At 37.9% G+C, this 19,791-nt stretch overlaps 2 protein-coding genes across 2 annotated transcripts in view; both read left to right on the top strand.

The window, feature by feature from the left end:
• The window catches only part of LOC149210510 (uncharacterized), a 58,324-nt gene extending 52,548 nt beyond the window's left edge, over positions 1-5,776 (top strand). Inside the window, exon 2 of the mRNA XM_089394435.1 lies at positions 5,615-5,776. Within this exon, the coding sequence (XP_089250561.1) occupies positions 5,615-5,776 (162 nt within the window). The remainder of the gene's footprint in view (positions 1-5,614) is intronic.
• A 52-nt stretch (positions 5,777-5,828) lies between these two features.
• On the top strand, positions 5,829-18,088 carry LOC149210509 (uncharacterized). Its single transcript, XM_089398981.1, has 8 exons — positions 5,829-6,172; positions 6,293-6,459; positions 6,561-7,597; positions 7,700-7,972; positions 8,120-9,160; positions 15,896-16,543; positions 16,660-17,157; positions 17,265-18,088. Exons 1-8 carry the CDS (start codon positions 5,829-5,831, stop codon positions 17,886-17,888), a joined length of 4,632 nt encoding a protein of 1,543 aa, XP_089255107.1. The 3' UTR covers positions 17,889-18,088.
• The last annotated feature ends 1,703 nt before the right edge of the window (positions 18,089-19,791 follow it).

Genomic DNA, 19,791 nt, shown 5'->3' with positions numbered 1-19,791 from the left:
GCCATACTATTTTGTCCCATTGACATACCTTATAATTCTTTTCACTGCTTGCCAATGTGTCTCCTTGGGTGTCTCCATGAACCTTGACACCAAACTCACTGCATACATTATATCCGGCCTAGTTGCGGTCAAATACATCAAGCTGCCTATCATGCTCTTGTATAATGTCAGATTAAAAATTGCTGCTGCAATCTTCTTTGCTCAACTTCAACCCCATGATAGTTGGAGTTGGTGCGGGTTTGCTATTCTGCATTTTAAACCTCTCCAACATGTCCGCCACATACTTTGCTTGAGAGATAAAAATAACATTTTCTATTTGCTTTACTTCTATGCCCAAAAAATATCTTAACAACCCCAAGTCAGTCATTTCAAATTCATTCTTCATGACTTGTTTGAAATCAGCGATAAGAAAATCATCACTACATGTTAAAATAAAGTCATCTACATATAAGACAATAATGAGAATCTTACCATCATTCTCTTTGATGTAGAGAGTAGGCTCACCGTCACATTTGTTGAAACCATTGCCCAACAAGTAAGCATCTATCCTACGGTACCATGCACGCGGTGCTTGCTTCAGCCCATAAAGAGTTTTCCTCAACCGATACACTTTGTCTTCTTTTCTTTCTACCTCATAACCAGGTGGTTGCGCAACATACTCTTCCTCTTTCAACACTCCATTCAAGAACGCTGACTTTACATCCATTTGATACCACTTTCCATTGATGTTGCGCTGCAATCGCCATAACTGTATGCACCGTCTCCATCCTTGCCACTGGCGCAAAAGTTTCTGAATAATCTCTTCCATGTTGTTGCTTGTATCCTTTGACAACTAGCCTTGCTTTGTGCCTTTCAATCTTTCCATCAACATTGCTCTTGGTCTTATAGACTCACTTCACTCCAATGACTTGTTTTCCTTACGGCAAGTTCACTAACTACCATGTGTCATTCTTTTCTATTGCTTCTATTTCTTCCTCCATTGCCGCAACCCATTTTTCATCTTTGACTGCATCTTCAAAATGGATTGGGTCATCTACATGACAAAACAAAGCAAATAATGAATTCAGGCCAGCGCTGCTATCAACTTCATCTTGCTCATATATTTCATTCAAATTTTCTGAATTTTGGTCTTCTTATGCTTGCTGAAGATGGGCTTGATATGTCACTTGGTGTTGTGCTTTGCGGCGTGCTTGGAGAAGCACTTTCTTGACTGCGTGACGATGCCCTATTATTTGTTGATGGTGTTGTTTGCTCCCTGTTTTGTTGAGCTTGAATAGGAGTAGAGGGAGTCAAAGTTGAGGAATTACTTGCTGCTGTTAATTCCTCTTTGTCCTCATGCGGTATACATGCTTTCACATTGACTGTCTTCTCTAAACTTCCATCCCATGCTTCCTCTTCTATGAACTACACATCTCTGTTGATGATGACCTTCTTGGTTAATGGATTGTAGAGCTTGTATTCTTTGGATTCATCATTGTATCCAACAAATATACATTTATCCCTCTTGCTGTCCAACTTCTTCCTCAACTCATTCGGGACATGTGCATACGCCACGCATCCAAAAACTCTCATGTGAGTGACACTATGCTTCCTTCCACTCCATGCCTCTTCAGGAACCACATTCTGGACGCTTTTGGTTGGACACCTATTCAAGATATATGTTGTACAAGCGACAACTTCAGCCTAATAATCATTTGGCAAATGCTTTGCCTTCAACATACTCTTTGCCATTTCCATAATGGTCTTATTCTTCCTTTTGCCACACCATTTTGCTGAGGTGTATATTTTGTTGTAAATTGCTTGTGAATTCCATGTTCCTTGCAAAATCGAAGGAAATCATTTGAGATGTATTCACCACCTCTGTCAGTCCTGAGAACTTTGATGTAGTGTCCACTTTGCTTCTCAACAAGAGCTTTGTATTGGCAAAAGCACTCAAAGACTTCACTTTTCTGTTTTAGGAGATAGGCCCATGTTTTCCTTGTGTGGTCATCTATGAAGGTCAATACATAGTGGCTGCCACCAATTGATGGTGTCTACATTGGTCCACATAAATTTGAGTGGACAATCTCCAAAGGTGCTTTTGCCCTTACTGACTTTCCTGCTGAAAATGTCTCTCTATGTTGCTTGCCCAAGATGCATCCTTCACATAGGCTGTTCGGTTTTCCTATGAGTGGTAATCCCTTCACCATGCCTTTCCTATGCAGCAAATTCAAACCTCTAAAGTTGAGATATCCAAATCTCAAATTCCATAACCAGTTTTCATCTTTGACCTCTACTTAATAGTTCACTTGTGTGACAGTTGCCTCTTTTCTTCCATCCTCTTGTGAGTTCATTGAAAGTTGTTCTTGTGCACCTTCTTCTTTCAATTCTGATCTTATCTTTAGGGGAAACATTCTATTATTTATCATCTGAACCTTTGCAATCAGCTGTATGCTTGGAGGCCTATCCAAAATTGTGCACACATCATTTTTGAAGAAGACATTGTAGCCCTTTTGCATTCGCTGTGTAATGCTTATGAGGTTATGCTTCATACCGGGGACAAAGTAAACATCTGAGATGTACTTCTTCTCCCCTTTCTTTGTTAGGATATTAACTCTTCCTTTTCCCATGAAAAAGACTTTGCTGTTAGTCCCTAATGTCACTTCAAATTTCACACTTTCATCTAGATTGAAAAACATATCTATGTTCCCTGACATGTGGTTGCTACACTTTGAATCTAGATACCATATATCACTTTGTTTTTCTTGTGCTACATTACAAGCTAAAAACATGCTATCATGGTTCTATTTTTCTTTTGTGAAATTAACACTTGGTTTGTTACTAATGTCATATTGCTTCTTTCTACATTCATTTGCATAATGTCCCTACTTCTTATAATAATGACATTGAAGTTGAGATTTATCATACCTCTGACTTTGTGCTTGATTTTGGCTTGGGCTTTGACATGGATTTTGATTGTTGCCTCTTCCACTTGAGCTTGAAGGGCTGCTTCTTCCACCTCTATGTGGGCTTCTTCCTCTTCCTCTAGCATATGATCTTCCTCTGCCTCGACCTTGACCAAAGGAAACTTGTGTCTTGAAGGCATGCTCCAAGATTTTGGCTTGGGCCTTGACTTGGATTTTGATTTTTGCCTCTTCCACTTGAGCTTGAAGGGCTGCTTCTTCCACCTCTATGTGGGCTTCTTCCTCTTCCTCTAGCATATGATCTTTCTCTACCTCGACCCTAACCAAAGGAAACTTGTATCTTGAAGGCATGCTCCAATGAGGAGCTTGTTGCTCTATTCAGTGTATGTTCATGAGAAATCAGTGATGCATGAAGCTTATCCACTGAGCACTGTGAGAGATCCTTTGTCTCTTCTACAACCACAACTATGGCATCAAACCTTGCTGGAAAACTTCTCAAAACTTTCTCAACTATTCTTCTTTCCTTAAGTGGCTCACCATGAGACTTGATTTGAGTAACCAACCCAATTACATGTGTAAAAAACGAGTCTACATTCTCTGACTCTTTCATACAAAGTGTTTCAAAATCTCTTCTCAGCATTTGTAGTTTTGTTGTCTTCACTTTTGCCATGCCTTGGCAAGCTGTCTAGAGGGTGTCTCATGCTTGCTTGGACTTCGTTGTTGTTGCAACCCTTGGGAAAAGACTTTCACGCACTGCTTGGAAAATATAAAATAAGGCTTTTGAATCCTTCTTCCCATTGACCCTTAATAGATCTCTTTCTTCTTGAGACAAGGCATTGTATGCTGCTGCATCTGCTAGTTCTTGAAAACCATTCTCCACCAAATCCCAAATATCTTGAGAAGAAAATAGGGCTTTCATTGTAATAGCCCAATAATCATAATTTTTTTCCATTAAATTGAGGTATCTGAGGATTAGTCAAGCTTGTGCTTGATGTTGCCATTTCTGAGTGTAAAAAAAAACACTTGTTTTTATACTAACAATATTTAACCCGCTCTGATACCATGTTAGAAAATAAATTTTATTAGGGCAAAGGAACTCAGAAATCAGCAAAGTAGGCAAGGTCAACTTGAGTTGCAGAAAGGTAAATCTTAAGTTGTTGCGAGGATATCACAACCACACAGGGACTTAATTAAAACACAGAGTTCACTCACAGCAAAACAGAGTTAAAAAAAACACAGAGTTCACTCACGACAAAACAGAGTAAAATAAAATAGGTCGCGGAAATTTACTTGCGTAAAATTAAAACCATAACGCAATTGACCACACTTTATATTATATGTCAAAACATAAAGAGAATACATTGGCCTGATAAATGGAGGCTTCAGCGAGTGAAAAACACAACAAACTTACTGCCATTTACGCATTACTGGGTATGTCAAAACATAAAGAAATCACATTGGCATGATAAATGGCATGATAAATGGAGGCTTCAACGGCAAGTGAAAAACGCAACAAACTTAGTGCCATTTATGCATTACTCGGTTGGGGAGTAAACTTCTCTAAAACTCAGTAAAACTGGTTTTCACGCGCCCACCAAAATTTCATCATTTTCTCCTCACTACCTAAGAGACTCCCTCGCTCCAAAACTTACCCAACATGCCCAACATTACAAATGACTTTTCCTTGCATATTTATCCTAACATATGAATTTCACATTAATTACATGACAGACAAAATATTTAATACGCAACATGGACAATTTTACATAGTAAATGATTTTTTGAACTTGCGGGCGTTGTGGAGTGTGGGCAACAATCGCGGAATGAATGTTTGCCCATATCTATTTATTAAACTTCATTAAATACTTTAACCTCGGTGATGTATTGCGGAATGGTCTGCGCTGAACTAATTTGCTCTAAACTTCTGTTCTGACATGTGTCCTTCTGCCTGTAAGTGGTTCACTGGGCAAACATGATGATTATTAGTGTATTTAAGGTGGTGGTTGGAATTAATATTTCCAGCATCGAATTCGCTCAAGAAATAGAAAAAGAAGTAAGATGAAGATAAATCTCATAAATGTCTTTCTTCAAAGGTAGACAAAAATAGAGATCCACTCATTAAAAAAAACTTTATCCGCCTAATTATTTGAAAACTTAAGAAAAAAAAAAACGGACTTTGTGAAGTGGGTGAACCCAATTACTATATCATTCTAATAAAGTTTTAGTCTTCTTTGTAAACCATCATGGTTTAATATTGGTCTATTTTTAATGATTACCAACAAATGACCATTTCAAAGATTACAACAGAGATTATGTAATATTTAAATGGTTTTAAGCTTTACCGATAAAGCCAATGGATTTCCATAAGTGTTTGCTGAACTGAATCGATACCCTCACCACTAACACGTGGCCTCGAACCCTCGCCACTAACACGTCGCGTAGCCACTCAAATATTTATTAAATAAATGTTTGTAACGCGCAAGACGCAACCCTCCGTGCAATCACAGCGCTCAATCAGGTTATACGATGCAGAGCATTCTGTTAATATTCAATCCTGTGTTTTGATTTATTAAAAAAATTAAAAAATTTGAAGCCCACATCTAGAGGTTCAAATAAATAAAATAGACTCGTATCAATTTTTTTATTATGATTTTGTGTTTATGTCGATAACGCATTTGATTTTATGTTTATCTTGGTAATGATTTTCACAGGTGAAGGAGAAAGAGAAAGAGAAGAAGAAGGAGAAGGGAAATAGCCCGTCGAAGCCGGAGGCTACCAGAAATTACTGGCCGGGTTCCAAATTTTTTCACGCATTAAAAGACGTGCTCGCGGAGGGAATTGAGGGCATTGTACGTATTGAATATAATTCATAGTTTAATCATTAATGATCATTACTTGATTTTATTTAAACGTTCTACTTTAAAAATGCTCTTACTTCTAAGTGTTAATACACAGAAAGATGTTCCAACTGGCGACGCGAACAAAATCGCTCGGGATCTTGTTAAGCAAGTGGGCATGGCACACTTGGTTACCGCAGGTTTTATTGTAGTGGCAAATATTTTGGAGCGGTACGAAGCAATCTCTACAAATAAAGGAGCCTGCTTGTCCCTACTTAAGGAGATGGACAAGTTGGCCCGACATGTTAATGAACTTCGAAAACGGCCTGAATTGAAGGAATCGATGGTGGATTCTATCAGGGAAGCAATAGCGTTGATAGTTGAAGCCTCTCTCGCTTGCTGCACTCAAATGACTGCTACGAAAGTTTCTAAGTGAGTACTCACTTAACATACTTTAGTCTCATTCATTAACATTGTGTAAATGGATGCTAAATTCTAAATAAATTCGACCCCTTTTATCAAATAGTCATCTAAATAAATTTCTTAAGGCAGGTTTTTCTCAACTACTGTGAATGGAGAAGAGTTGGCTAAATTTAAAACAAGGTTGGCAGAAACAGACACCCATATGCAGAGAAATTTTAATCTATGTCTTTACGATGCCATTGTGCGCCCACAAAAACCTATGGAGCTACAGTATCCAGAACATCCTAAAGGCGCAGGTAAATTGCGTACGGTTGAAAAAGATGTTATTTTAAATATTTGTATAGTTTTGGAGTTTATAGAGGTTTATGATCTTTTGTGTTTAAATATGTTGCAACAGTTGGCATCGAAGATCCATTGAAAGAAGTTATTGAACGGCTAGAAATGGGAAGTGACAAAAATGCTGTAGCAGTAATGGTGCATGGCTTTGGTGGCATGGGAAAGACTACCCTTGCCGATGCCGTGTTTGCACGGCTGCTTAATGCAGAAATAGAAGGATATAAATATTCTTATGTTAGATTGTTTGATACTATAGTATCAATTCCAAATATAGTAGAGTTACAAAAATTCATAATAAAAGCTTTGAAGATAGGAGAAGAGCCAAAATATGAGTTCCAAAGGTATGAAGAAGGACAAGTACAAATTGAGAGCATCTTAGAGAAAGAGGTGGTTTTTATTTATATAGACAATGTGCTGCTCAGGGATGAAGTCCAACAACGTGGAGATGCAATTGAACAGCTTCTCCCTGAGAATATGGGGAATGCCAAAAAATTGAGGTTGCTCATAACTGCACGAAATAAAGATGCAGAGGGTATAATAGTGCGCAAAAAAGTAAAAACAGAATGCTACGCTATTCAAAGCCTTCCTGAAGCAGGGGCAGCGGAACTTTTCAAGAACACACTGGGTGACAAATTGAAGCTACTAGATCCTAGCCAAATCAATGAGATAGTCAAGAAATGTGGAGGCGTACCAAAGCTTTTGACGGTGGTAGCAGGATTCATAAGCTCGGAAAAAGACACACTAAAAGCTTATAGAACAGTGATGGAAGAGAGCGAAAAAAAATGGACGGGTAAAATTGGGGAGAACATAAACTTCTACGTCTTTGCCTACGAAAATCTTCACCAGAACTTGCAAGATCCATTTTTGGATATTTGTTCATTTTTTGAAGGATGGGACTGGAAAACACTTTCAGATATTGTGGGAGAGTCAGAACTGGAAAGGCTGGAAGAAAGAGGGCTAGTCACCAAAGATGCGAAAGGTATGACTGCAAAGGTACACGATGTCATCTTGGCAATTGGTCTCCAGAAGACTGAGGGACAAAGATTCAGATTGACCAGTGCAAATGACATTCAAGAGTTTTTAGATAAAGAAGATGAGGTACGCAATCTTTCAACTAAAATATTTATCATATACAGTTTTGTTTCAAAATGTATCTCTCTGGACTCTTATGACTCACTCTAATATTTAATAAATATACAGGACCTTCGAATGATCAAAGGCATATGGGCGAGCGACAACAAAGATCCACTGCGTATACCATTTGAAAAGCTAGATTTGATGTCTAGATCTTTAAGAGTTCTTAAACTCGGACGCTTCACAGATGTGGAGGGAAAATGTAAAAATACATTTAAAGAGCTGGTTTTTTTCAGTGCCGTAACTTCCCATCTCCCTTTTGATTTGTCAAAGCTAAAGGGGTTCAAGAACCTCAGACATTTATGTTACAACCCGGAAGATTTAGAAAATCTACTTCAAGTAAGTTCACTTAAAATATCTGGTTGGTCACAGTTGTTTCTCTTCTTATTTTTCATGGAATATCTAAAACACTATATCATGCGCAGTTTTATTATTTTTAATGGTTAGAGTATGATTTTCATATATTACTTATTGCATAATATGCAGATGCCTTCCAGTCTCAGACACATCGAATATCAATTAAATTCCCCTCTCTTCCAAATGTCTTCCAAATGTATTAGGCAACTAAAACCAAGCAATTTGCGAGTACTGAGACTGGCGAATGCACAGTTCGAAAGCTTACCTCAAGAGTTAGGAGATCTGGGAAATAGTTTGGAGGAACTATCATTTTCAGGTTGCCAAAATCTAAAGGAATTACCGGCGTCTATTTCAAGGCTGGGTTCTTTAAGAGTGTTGAGAATGGATGGCTGTTCTGGTTTGACGCAGCTGCCAAAAGGTTTGGGATCATTGAAGAATTGTCTGCAAGAACTCTATTTGTCCAGCTGTAAAAGTCTAGAAGCGCTTCCTAGCGAGCTTGAAAATCTTACATCATTGCAAAAACTCGATTTGTCCTGGTGTGGAAGTCTAGAAGCGCTTCCTAGCCGTCTTGGAAAGCTCACATCATTGCAAGAACTCCATTTGGGCTGTTGCAAAAGTCTACAAGCTCTTCCTAGCAGTCTTGAGGAGCTTTCATCATTGAGATTATTGGACTTAACCTGGTGTGTAAACATTAAAGATCTCCCTTGTGGCTTAGAAAAGTTAACATCGCTTGTTGAACTTGGGCTAACTTGGTGTCCCCGACTAAGTAGTATTCCTGGAAGCATTGGGCAACTGAAGTTGAATTCAATCAACTTAAACTCGAGCCCTCTACAAGAACTGCCCGATGGGTTTTGCAATTTCTCCACTTTAACAGACCTTCACATGCCTAACTGCCACCGTCTAGAGAAGCTTCCGGAGCGATTTGGAGAAGTATCAAGTTTAAGAAAAATAAATATGATCCGTTGTCGCAGTCTACAGAAGCTGCCAGAAAGTTTCAACCAACTCAAGTACTTGGAGCACTTGGATTTATCACAGTGCTCGACTCTTGACGAATTATGTAAAGACTTCGAAGGTCTCTCACTACTGCAATTTCTATCACTGGAAGGCTGCGACAAGCTAAAGAAGCTCCCTGAGGATTTCCAATGCCTCACCTCATTGGAAGTTCTGGATGTAAGAAATTGCCATAAGTTGGAAGGGAAATGGATAGACAGCATGCTAAAGATGGAAAAGCTGTTGGAAATTTTTTTTGAATGGGAAAAAAATACCAAAAACCAGATAAACAAACACACAGAAGCAATGCTCTGTTTTACCTCCACAGGATCTTTTTGTGCACAGAGGAGCTTAAAAAAAATTTCACAGAGAAACAGAGTAATTCACCACCATTAAAACATTCTATTCATTAAAAACCGATACAAACTTCATCCTCTTTTACTGAGAGTGATTTACCACTGTAAAATCATTTTCATATTCACTACTGTGAAAAACAACTTACTGCTGTAACAAAAGTTTACATGAGCTTACTGCTGTAAAACAAAATCTACATTCACTGGTGTGAAAAACAACTTACGCTCCACCATATTCTTTATGCGCTGCTGTGCAAAACCACACATGGTTTTCTTGCTCCTCTGTTTTTTCAAAAAATATGCAACACAAAACATCTGCGAATACATTTCATTCACCTCCCGTGTGCCATACAAGAAACAATGGTCAACACAGTAATAAATGAGCACATTTTTCGTGACTCATACACATATCAAAAACTTAATACGAAAACATACATATTAAATCCTACAACTAACACATATATAAAAACTTCACATGCCGTATGTAAACAAATATATAAAAGGAAACGTATGGGATGTATGCCCATCACCATATTAAAGGCCACCACTTAATTCTACGTTGACGCATTAAACTTTATGTCCTTTCTTCCACGGCGATCAACCCAAAATTTTTTCACTCCACGCAAAACTTGACTGTACGCAGGCCCGTCTGCAAGTTTCAAACGATCAACGGCGGAAAGCATTCAAACAAATCGGACGGTGGATAACGATATCGGAAGGCCTCAAATGAGTGAACGATATCTCCCGATGGGTCAAAGTTGCCTACGTCAGGCGAGAGCCACGTGCCAGCACCAAAACGCATCGGAGCAACGAATACGGAAACTGCTTTTCCGGAAAAGCGGTGCGATATGTTTCTGGGCAGTTTTGTGGTTTTGCAGGCGGTTTTGGTTGATAGCGTACGGCAGCGTTGAAATTAGATTTCAACACTCCCCTTTAATTTCAACAGCTGGGCATTCGGTCATACCGAGACACTTCCTCAAAAATTCAAAGCTCTTCTGATCCAGTGGCTTTGTCAAGATGTCTGCAACCTGTTCTTGAGTCCTGCAATGTTCTAAGACAATTTCTCCATTGTTCACTAATTCTCTGATGTAGTGAAACCTTGTATCGATGTGTTTCGTTCTCTTATGAAACACTGAATTCTTTGACAATGCAATAGCTGAGCTATTGTCACAAAATATCACTGTCGCTTTTGCCTGCTCTTGGCCTAAGCTTCTCATCATTCTTCTCATCCACACTGCTTGACATGCTGCTGCTGTCGCTGCCACATATTCAGCCTCTGCTGTAGACAATGCTACAATGGACTGCTTCTTAGAAGCCCATGAAATGGCTCCTGAACCCATATGAAATACATAACCGGAAGTGCTCTTCCGATCATCTACACTTCCAGCCCAATCGCTATCAGTGTAACCAATTAAATCTGAACTTTCTGAGACACTATATAATATGCCAAACATTTTGGTACCTTTGACATACCTCAAAATTCTCTTTGCTGCCTGCCAATGTGCCTCCTTTGGCCTCTCCATGAATCTGGAAATCAAACTAACAGCATACATAATGTCAGGCCTAGTAGCTGTTAAATACATAAGGCTGCCTACAATACTTTTGTACAAGCTAGGATCAAAATCCTTGCTGCTGTCCTCTCTGCTGAGCTTTAATCCCATTACTGTGGGAGTGATTGCTGCCTTGCATTCTTCCATCTTAAATCTGCCCAAAACTTGATTTACATATCTTGCTTGAGATATAAAAATTCCTTTTTCATTTTGATCTACTTCTATGCCTAAGAAGTATCTCAACAAACCCATGTCAGTCATTTCAAATTCATTCTTCATGACTGATTTAAAATTCTCAATAAGATAAATATCATTTCCAGTGAAAATAACATCATCTACATACAAGACAACAATTAAAATTTTACCATCCTTTTCCTTGATGTAGACTGTGGGTTCTCCTTCACATTTGTCAAATTCATTATCCAATAGATATGAGTCTATCCTGCTGTACCATGCTCTTGGCGCTTGCTTCAGCCCATAAAGAGCTTTCTTCAATTTGCACACTTTGTGCTCTTCACCTTTCTTCTCATAACCGAGAGGTTGTTCAATGTACACCTCTTCTTTTAACACTCCATTTAGGAATGCTGACTTCACATCCATTTGGTAGACTTTCCATTTGTTTTGAGCTGCTATGGACAACACTTCTCTCACGGTTTCCATTCTTGCAACCGGTGCGAAAGTCTCCTCATAATCTCTCCCATACTGCTGCTTGTAGCCTTTGACAACCAGCCTTGCCTTGTGCCTTTCTATCTTGCCTTCAGTATTGCTCTTGGTCTTGTAGACCCATTTCACACCAATGACTTCTTTGCCTTTTGGTAGCTCAACCAAATCCCATGTTTTGTTTCTCTCTATGGCATTCATTTCCTCATCCATAGCTTCTATCCATTTCCTATCTTTAATTGCATCTTCGAAATGAATAGGATCATCAACATGACAATACAAGGCAAATAAGGAATTCATTCCTTCATTATAAATGTCACTTAGATTTCTAAACTTCTTACTTCGTTCACTTGGTGTGCAAGTGCTTGAAGATGCACTTGAATTTCCTCCTTGTGGTGTGCTTGGAGAAGCACTTTCATTTGTCCTCAATGGTGTCCCTTGCTGTCCTTGTGTTGGCGCTGCTGTTTGGGGATGCATTTCAGCCACCTCCTCTTCATCTTCATCATGAGACAAACAGTTCTTGACATTCACTGTTTTCTCTATGCTTCCATCCCAAGCTTCCTCTTCAATGAATTGAACATCCCTGCTGACAAAGAACTTCTTGGTAGATGGAATGTATAGCCTGTAGGCTTTGGATTCCTCACTGTATCCAATGAAGATGCATTTCTCCCCTTTGCTGTCCAACTTCCTCCTTAGCTGATCTGGTATGTGTGCATAGGCCACACACCCAAAAACTCTCATGTGGGTGACTCCTTGCTTTCTCCCACTCCATGCCTCTTCTGGCACTTTGTTCATGACTGCTTTTGTAGGACACCTGTTCAATATATAAACTGCACAATGTACAGCTTCAGCCCAATACTCATTTGGCAAATGCTTTGCCTTCAACATGCTCCTTGCCATCTCCATGATGGTTCTGTTCTTCCTTTCAGCAACTCCATTTTGCTGTGGGGTGTACCGTGTTGTAAACTGTTTATGAATTCCATTTTCTCTACAAAACTTAAGGAATTCATTGGAGATATACTCACCTCCTCTATCAGTTCTCAGAACTTTTATGTGCAGTCCGCTTTGGTTCTCCACAAGTGCTTTGAAATTTTGGAATTTCTCAAAGACTTCACTTTTGTTCTTGAGGAAATATATCCAAGTCTTTCTTGTAAAATCATCAATGAATGTCAAGAAATATAGGCTGCCAGCTAATGATGGAGCTTGCATTGGTCCACACAAATCTGAGTGGATAATCTCCAAGGGTGCATTTGCCCTTATGCTCTTCCCTGATGGAAAACTTTCTCTGTGTTGTTTTCCCAAAATGCAGCCTTCACATAGGCTGTCCGATTTCTCTATCAATGGTAATCCCTTTACCATTCCTTTTCTGCTCAATAAGTTTAGACCTCCAAAATTTAGATGACCAAATCTCAAGTGCCACAACCAATTTTCATCCTTTGGCACGCTTTGGAAGGCCTCTTGGGTGACTGCTGCAATTTCACCTTTGTTTTTCATGTCTGCCCTGATCCGGAGAGGGAACATCCTGTTCCTTGTCATCTTCACTTCAGCAATGCATCTTTTGCTGGGTGGTATGTCCTTGATGGTGCACACATCATTTACAAAGTAAACATTGTAACCCTTTTGGATAAGCTGTCCAACACTCAAGAGGTTACATCTCATTCCGGGGACATAGTAGACATCTGCTATGGTTTTCCTTTCTCCTTGTTTTGTAAATATTTTTATCTCCCCTTTTCCCATAACAGACACTTTACAATCAGTTCCTAGTGTGACCTCTGATTTCAAATTCTGATTTAAGGCTGAAAAGAGGGCTATATTCCCTGTCATATGGTTGTTGCAACCTGAGTCTAAAAACCATATGTCCTCACTATGTGTTTCAGCCATGTTACAAGCTAACAAGACATTTTCTTGACTGCTGTTTTCTCTTGTAACATTTGCATTTTGTCTGCTATTCATATCATGTTGTTTCTTTCTACAATCACTTGCATAATGTCCATACTTTTTGCAATAATAACATTGAACATTAGATTTATCATACCTTTGTCCTTGAGCATGATGTTGTCCTCCTTGTTGGCTGCTGCCTTGGCCTTGGTTCTGATTTGTATTGCTGCCTCTTCCTTGTGCATTTGCTGGGCTGTTCCTTGCACCTCTGTTCTGGCTTCTGCCTCTTCCTCTCTTGTTTTCTCTGCCTTAACCTCTTCCTCTTCCAAAGGACATCTGGGTCTTGAAGGCTTGCTCAAGAGATGAGTTTTCATTCCTACTCAACCTCTGCTCATGTGTTATCAGTGATGCATGTAGCTCATCAACTGAATAGTTTGAGAGATCCTTTGTCTCTTCAATGGTGGTGACTATGGCATCAAACCTTGAGGGTAAGACCCTCAATATTTTCTCCACTATTCTTCTATCTTCAATTGTTTCTCCATGAGTTCTCATTTGTGTGATTACACCAATCACATGAGTGAAGAATGATTCAATGTTGTCTGACTCCTTCATGTTTAAGTTTTCAAAATCCTTTCTCAGCAATTGTAGTTTTGCTGTCTTCACTCTCTCCATGCCTTGATAGGCTGTCTTGAGGGTTTGCCATGCTTCATTTGATGTTTTAGCTGCTGCTATCCTTGGAAATATACTCTGGTCTACTGCTAGATGCAACAATAAAATGGCCTTTGCATCCTTCTTCCTATTGCTCTTCAGAAGATCTCTCTCTCCCTGAGTTAGTGCATTGAACTCATTTTCATCTGCTGGTTCTTCAAAACCATCTTCAACTATTTCCCATAAATCTTGAGAGGCAAATAAAGCTCTCATGGTTATTGACCAGTAATCATAGTTCTTCCCATTAAACTGTGGGAGCTGGGTATTAAACATACCCATACCAGTGCTTGTGCTAGCCATTCCTTGACTGTGTATGTTTAAAAACAACTGACTGTTTCTTCAGCAACACAAAAAAACTTTTGAAATACCTGAATCCTTTGATGTCTGAGTCTTCTGTCTGCCTGAGAGGTTTTGCTGCTGCTACAAACCTTCTCCCTTCAGCTTCTTTAACTTCTTTAAAGAGCCTGGTCCTGCTCTGATACCACTGTTGGAAATTTTTTTTGAATGGGAAAAAAATACCAAAAACCAGATAAACAAACACACAGAAGCAATGCTCTGTTTTACCTCCACAGGATCTTTTTGTGCACAGAGGAGCTTAAAAAAAAATTTCACAGAGAAACAGAGTAATTCACCACCATTAAAACATTCTATTCATTAAAAACCGATACAAACTTCATCCTCTTTTACTGAGAGTGATTTACCACTGTAAAATCATTTTCATATTCACTACTGTGAAAAACAACTTACTGCTGTAACAAAAGTTTACATGAGCTTACTGCTGTAAAACAAAATTTACATTCACTGGTGTGAAAAACAACTTACGCTCCACCATTTTCTTTATGCACTGCTGTGCAAAACCACACATGGTTTTCTTGCTCCTCTGTTTTTTCAAAAAATATGCAACGCAAAACATCTGCGAATACATTTCATTCACCTCCCGTGTGCCATACAAGAAACAATGGTCAACACAGTACTAAATGAGCACATTTTTCGTGACTCATACACATATCAAAAACTTAATACGAAAACATACATATTAAATCCTACAACTAACACATATATAAAAACTTCACATGCCGTATGTAAACAAATATATAAAAGGAAACGTATGGGATGTATGCCCATCACCATATTAAAGGCCACCACTTAATTCTACGTTGACGCATTAAACTTTATGTCCTTTCTTCCACGGCGATCAACCCAAAAATTTTTCACTCCACGCAAAACTTGACTGTACGCAGGCCCGTCTGCAAGTTTCAAACGATCAACGGCGGAAAGCATTCAAACAAATCGGACGGTGGATAACGATATCGGAAGGCCTCACATGAGTGAACGATATCTCCCAATGGGTCAAAGTTGCCTACGTCAGGCGAGAGCCACGTGCCAGCACCAAAACGCATCGGAGCAACGAATACAGAAACTGCTTTTCCGGAAAAGCGGTGCGATATGTTTCTGGGTAGTTTTGTGGTTTTGCAGGCGGTTTTGGTTGATAGCGCACGGCAGCGTTGAAATTAGATTTCAACAAAAGCTACAAATTTTGCGCATCGCAGGAAGCAAGTTGTTGGAGGAAAGATGGGAGAACATTCAAGCACAACAATGCAATCAATCATGGTCTTGTGCTGTGTATACAGAGCAGGTGATCCACATTTTCAAACATGTTTTCTGTTCCCACGTTATAATTAACTCTTTTAATGTTTAGATCCTAAAACATATCACAGGGGAAAAATTGCAAAGCATACATTATTTTTCCTTTCCACTCACTTTAGCTCTCTCTTCAAGGTTTATCAAATGAGGAGAATCTTCTAAAGCAGTTACAATCAAAATTCGACAGCATGCTCACTAATGGAGAAAGAGAGCCACTGAATATATCTGGTCTTCCTGTGCACACGCTGCTGCTTGTTATGTTTGATGGCTTTCAGTATTTCCGTCCTCGTTCTTTTCCTTTGCCTTTACTTGAGGAGAGTATAGATGATATTCAAACACATTTCGAAATGGTTTATTTTGGCAACCACTGGGATCAGTTGCCTAAGAAAGTGGCGGATAGAATACTGGGGCATGCTCCGGCTAACGGGGACGCTAAGGCATTGTTTCAAAAAGTGATCCCATTAGGTCACATTACCTGTAGGGACTTTGAGTGGCTATTTACCGACAGTTTCCAAATGACCGCGGAGATTGTGAGTGGAGAAAAAGGTGATAAATACCTTTCTCGTTGGAAAGGGAATCATGAATATGACTCTGGTAAGATGGACGTGGAGGACTTTGTGGTGACGAAGTGCGGAAGATACCTTAAATTGAAGCAACTGGCAGAAAGACCTGGAGGGAGTCCTATAGCTTTGTTAACAGAGCTCTTCCGAGGGGGAGAAGAGGAAAGTTCTCTTTCCTTTCTTAAGAACAAGGATGGTGAATCCATGAAGGTATTAAAGTTCTATATTTTGTGGATAACTCTTTCTTCAAATATTTTACAATAAAATTTTCAAATTCCCCTTATTGACTATTGATTATTTTGTTTGTGTTTATATGAAAATTGTAGGTCGGAGTCGACGAATTAAAAGGGAAAACGATTTTGTTAGATATCAGGCCTGCCAACAACTGTTATGCTATTCCTCTTCAGGCTTTAGTGGAGATGTATGTTATGGAGAAAGAGAAATTTGGTTTTGAAATTATAACAGTTCCAATAATGCAGGACCATTCAAAATTGGATGTATCTGTGAAGTTTTCAAGCGAGGTTCCATGGTTGGTCCTCCAAAATCCGTGGCAGCTGACAAATGCAACCAAGTATTTTCTCGTTGAAGGGTGTCCACGACGGGAAGGATGGTACCCGAATAAAATGAGGATAATAGAAAGCAACGGGACAATCGCACCGTATAATGATCATAGTGTACTGCGTATGGTGCACACTTGGGGGGCAGCAGCTTTTCCTTTTACGGCGGAAAAAGAGGAGGAATTAATACAAAAAGAAAAGACACAAATGGAGGCTATGTCTCATGCAATGTTTCTTTTCCAGCATTTGGAACGTGTGGCAGAGCAGGTCAGTAACTACCTGTTATTTGTTTGCTTTTTGTATATTTTGAAAAGGAAAAAGAAAACGACTTTCCTTTCTAATTGTTTTATCTGCTTGTAGTTGATGATGAAAAGTTGAGGGAGGCAACGGGTGAGCAAAAAATGATATGGTTATGCTGCTGTGACGAAAAGGAGTTTACAAATTCCATGAAGAATGTGTTGACAGAATTGAGTGATATCATTTACATTATTTATATTCCATATTTTCATAGAGCAGGAGGAGCACGAAAACTTGTGTATTTCACTCATACAATTTATGAAGAATCGTATTCTTTGGAACCTTCTGAAATGTCATCAGCAGAGATGGGAAGAATCTTTTCGTTAAGTTTATCTGAGTATGAAGCTATGAGATTTTGGGCGCGTATTCGCTCTTTGAAAGAGGGAATTATAGCCGAAGATCAAATTCAGTTACGGGAAATGCTGAGGGTTCCTGGTGATAATCTTCATAATCCTGATTCATGGATGTTTATAATGGATGAAGATGGAAATTTGATAACAACAAAGGGGAAAGAAATTGTAAAATTGTTATCTGAAAAATATTCAGATGACAGAGTAAAAGAATTGATGCAACAATTGCTCAAAGGTAATCAAACAAGTTGGAAGAAGACGCTGCTTAAATTAGAAGAAATGCTATCAATTGATGGCGAAGATAATGAGGGTTATGCTGACGATGATGATGTAGATAGCGAGGGCGAGTGACCTCCTCTAAGAGAATGCATACCTTAATTAGGGAACACCTATCTCATTTAATGATGATTCAATAGTGTCCACTTCTTAAGAGTAACATTTTTCATTTCCAATGATCTTAGTTTTGCTCAGTAATTATTGATGTGTAGTATGTACTTGTACTTTTTCAATCTTCCATTTTAGCTTTTAGGATGTGTGTATTTTGAGCCGATTCATTGTATTTTTGTATTTTTATATAAAGATATTTGGTTGTTTAATAAATTAAGTCATCTTATTTTAAAAATAATGACATTTATGTTTTTTTCCTTATGAACTGAAAATATTGATACTTATGTTTTCTATAGTTTTTTTTGTTTTTTTTTTTTTTTATCTTAAAAATATTGACATTTTTTTTTCCTATGCACTGAAAATATTGATATTTATGTTTTCTATAGATATATATATTTTTTAATATTAAAATGTAAGTTTCACTTCTTAACTATATCTTCCTCCTTTTTAATTTTTAATTTTGAGGTTACATCATTTATGTATTAAAAATATTATATAAATGAATTGAATGTGTTTTTCCTTATTAAAATAGTTTATAAATATATTTATTTTGGAATAGGATTTTATTTTAATTTAATTATCAATAATTAGTAGGTGGATAGTTAGGATTTAATCTATATGGAATATTTATAGCTGTCACTAATAAAGATTTGAAATTTATCTCAAAGTTAGTTATGTCATTTTTTATTTCCAATTTAATTAAAAAATATTATAAAATTAAAGTGAAATAAAATATAAATAAGATATTTTGATTGTGAAATGATTTATGGTTGTTTGGGCATGTGGCATTGATAAACTATGGTATTGGCCCATGGTATTGTAGCAAAAATTATTTACAAATTAAGAACCTCCATAAAAAAAAATAAGGGTGAATCTCTAAGGTTAAGAATCTTGTTACACGTTTTTTTAAATGTATATATGTTTAACTCATATTCATTCTTTTTATAACTAGTATTTGCACATGTTGCAAAGGAAACACCCTAAGACAATGGCATAAGAAACAATAGCATAGAAGAAAGAAGTCAAAATTTTATGGATTTTTGTTTCTTTATTGTTGTTTCCTTTTTATCATATGTTATGTTTGGAGATTCCAACCAGGAAGGTAATGGACAACACTTCGCTCTAAAGGATTTATGAAAATGCTCTTCATTAAGATTCTAGAACTGTTATAAGTAAATGATTTAAATCAAACATTTCATAACAAAGTAATCTCATATCACCTTAATTCACAATGCAATGGATAATAGATTTTGTTCATTAGAAATTGGCCTAATTTTATGAGGAAAGCTTAATAGAAAGACTTTAGTAGTAAGGGGAACATTAATAAACTGCCTCATCATTTGTTATATGATGTTGTTAATTTAGTTACTTGTTGTTTCTTATCCTTATTTCACTTGTGTAAAATTTCCAAAATATAGAAGAATGGTATTATTTTGTCTCTTTGGACCATTGTATTTTATCTAACTCAATCATTTCCATAGCCTCAACTAGGTTCGTCATTCTCTTTCCATAGTGACTCAATGTCTTCAAATGCATTTCATAAATTTGGTTTAATAAATGTTGGTGGAAAACCAATATATTTCACTTTGTATAAATGAGTGTACATTGGTTGGAATAAATTGTATTTCTCTTACCATGTGATGATGTCATCTAAATCTTGAATCTTTCTCGCCACTTATGAAATTTCCCATTCTAATTGTTATTTGACCATGATGATATTGGCATCATAATCCTTGACATGTCGAGAAGTCTTTGAGGTGAAAAGCTTGGATGTGAGATAGGCAAGGAAGTAGAAACAACTATATGCACATCAATGTCAACATTACAGAGAAGCTAATGACATCTTCAAGCACAAATCCCTGGTCCA

This window comes from Pinus tabuliformis, chromosome 1_2 (genome assembly GCF_031772625.1).
Source record: "Pinus tabuliformis cultivar Carrire ecotype Pingquan chromosome 1_2, CPIR1, whole genome shotgun sequence".
In the NCBI taxonomy this organism is placed as follows: Eukaryota; Viridiplantae; Streptophyta; class Pinopsida; order Pinales; family Pinaceae; genus Pinus; species Pinus tabuliformis.
The sequence above is the reverse complement of the archived record's forward strand: the minus strand, read 5'-3'. Positions and strand labels throughout refer to the sequence as shown.

Coding starts and splice junctions, on each gene's coding strand:
- LOC149210509 (XM_089398981.1), top strand. CDS start 5,829: ATGCTCTTACTTCTAAGTGTTAATACACAGAAAGATGTTCCAACTGGC. Junction 6,460..6,560: donor AGAACATCCTAAAGGCGCAG/GTAAATTGCGTA, acceptor ATGTTGCAACAG/TTGGCATCGAAGATCCATTG. Junction 7,598..7,699: donor TTTTAGATAAAGAAGATGAG/GTACGCAATCTT, acceptor ATAAATATACAG/GACCTTCGAATGATCAAAGG.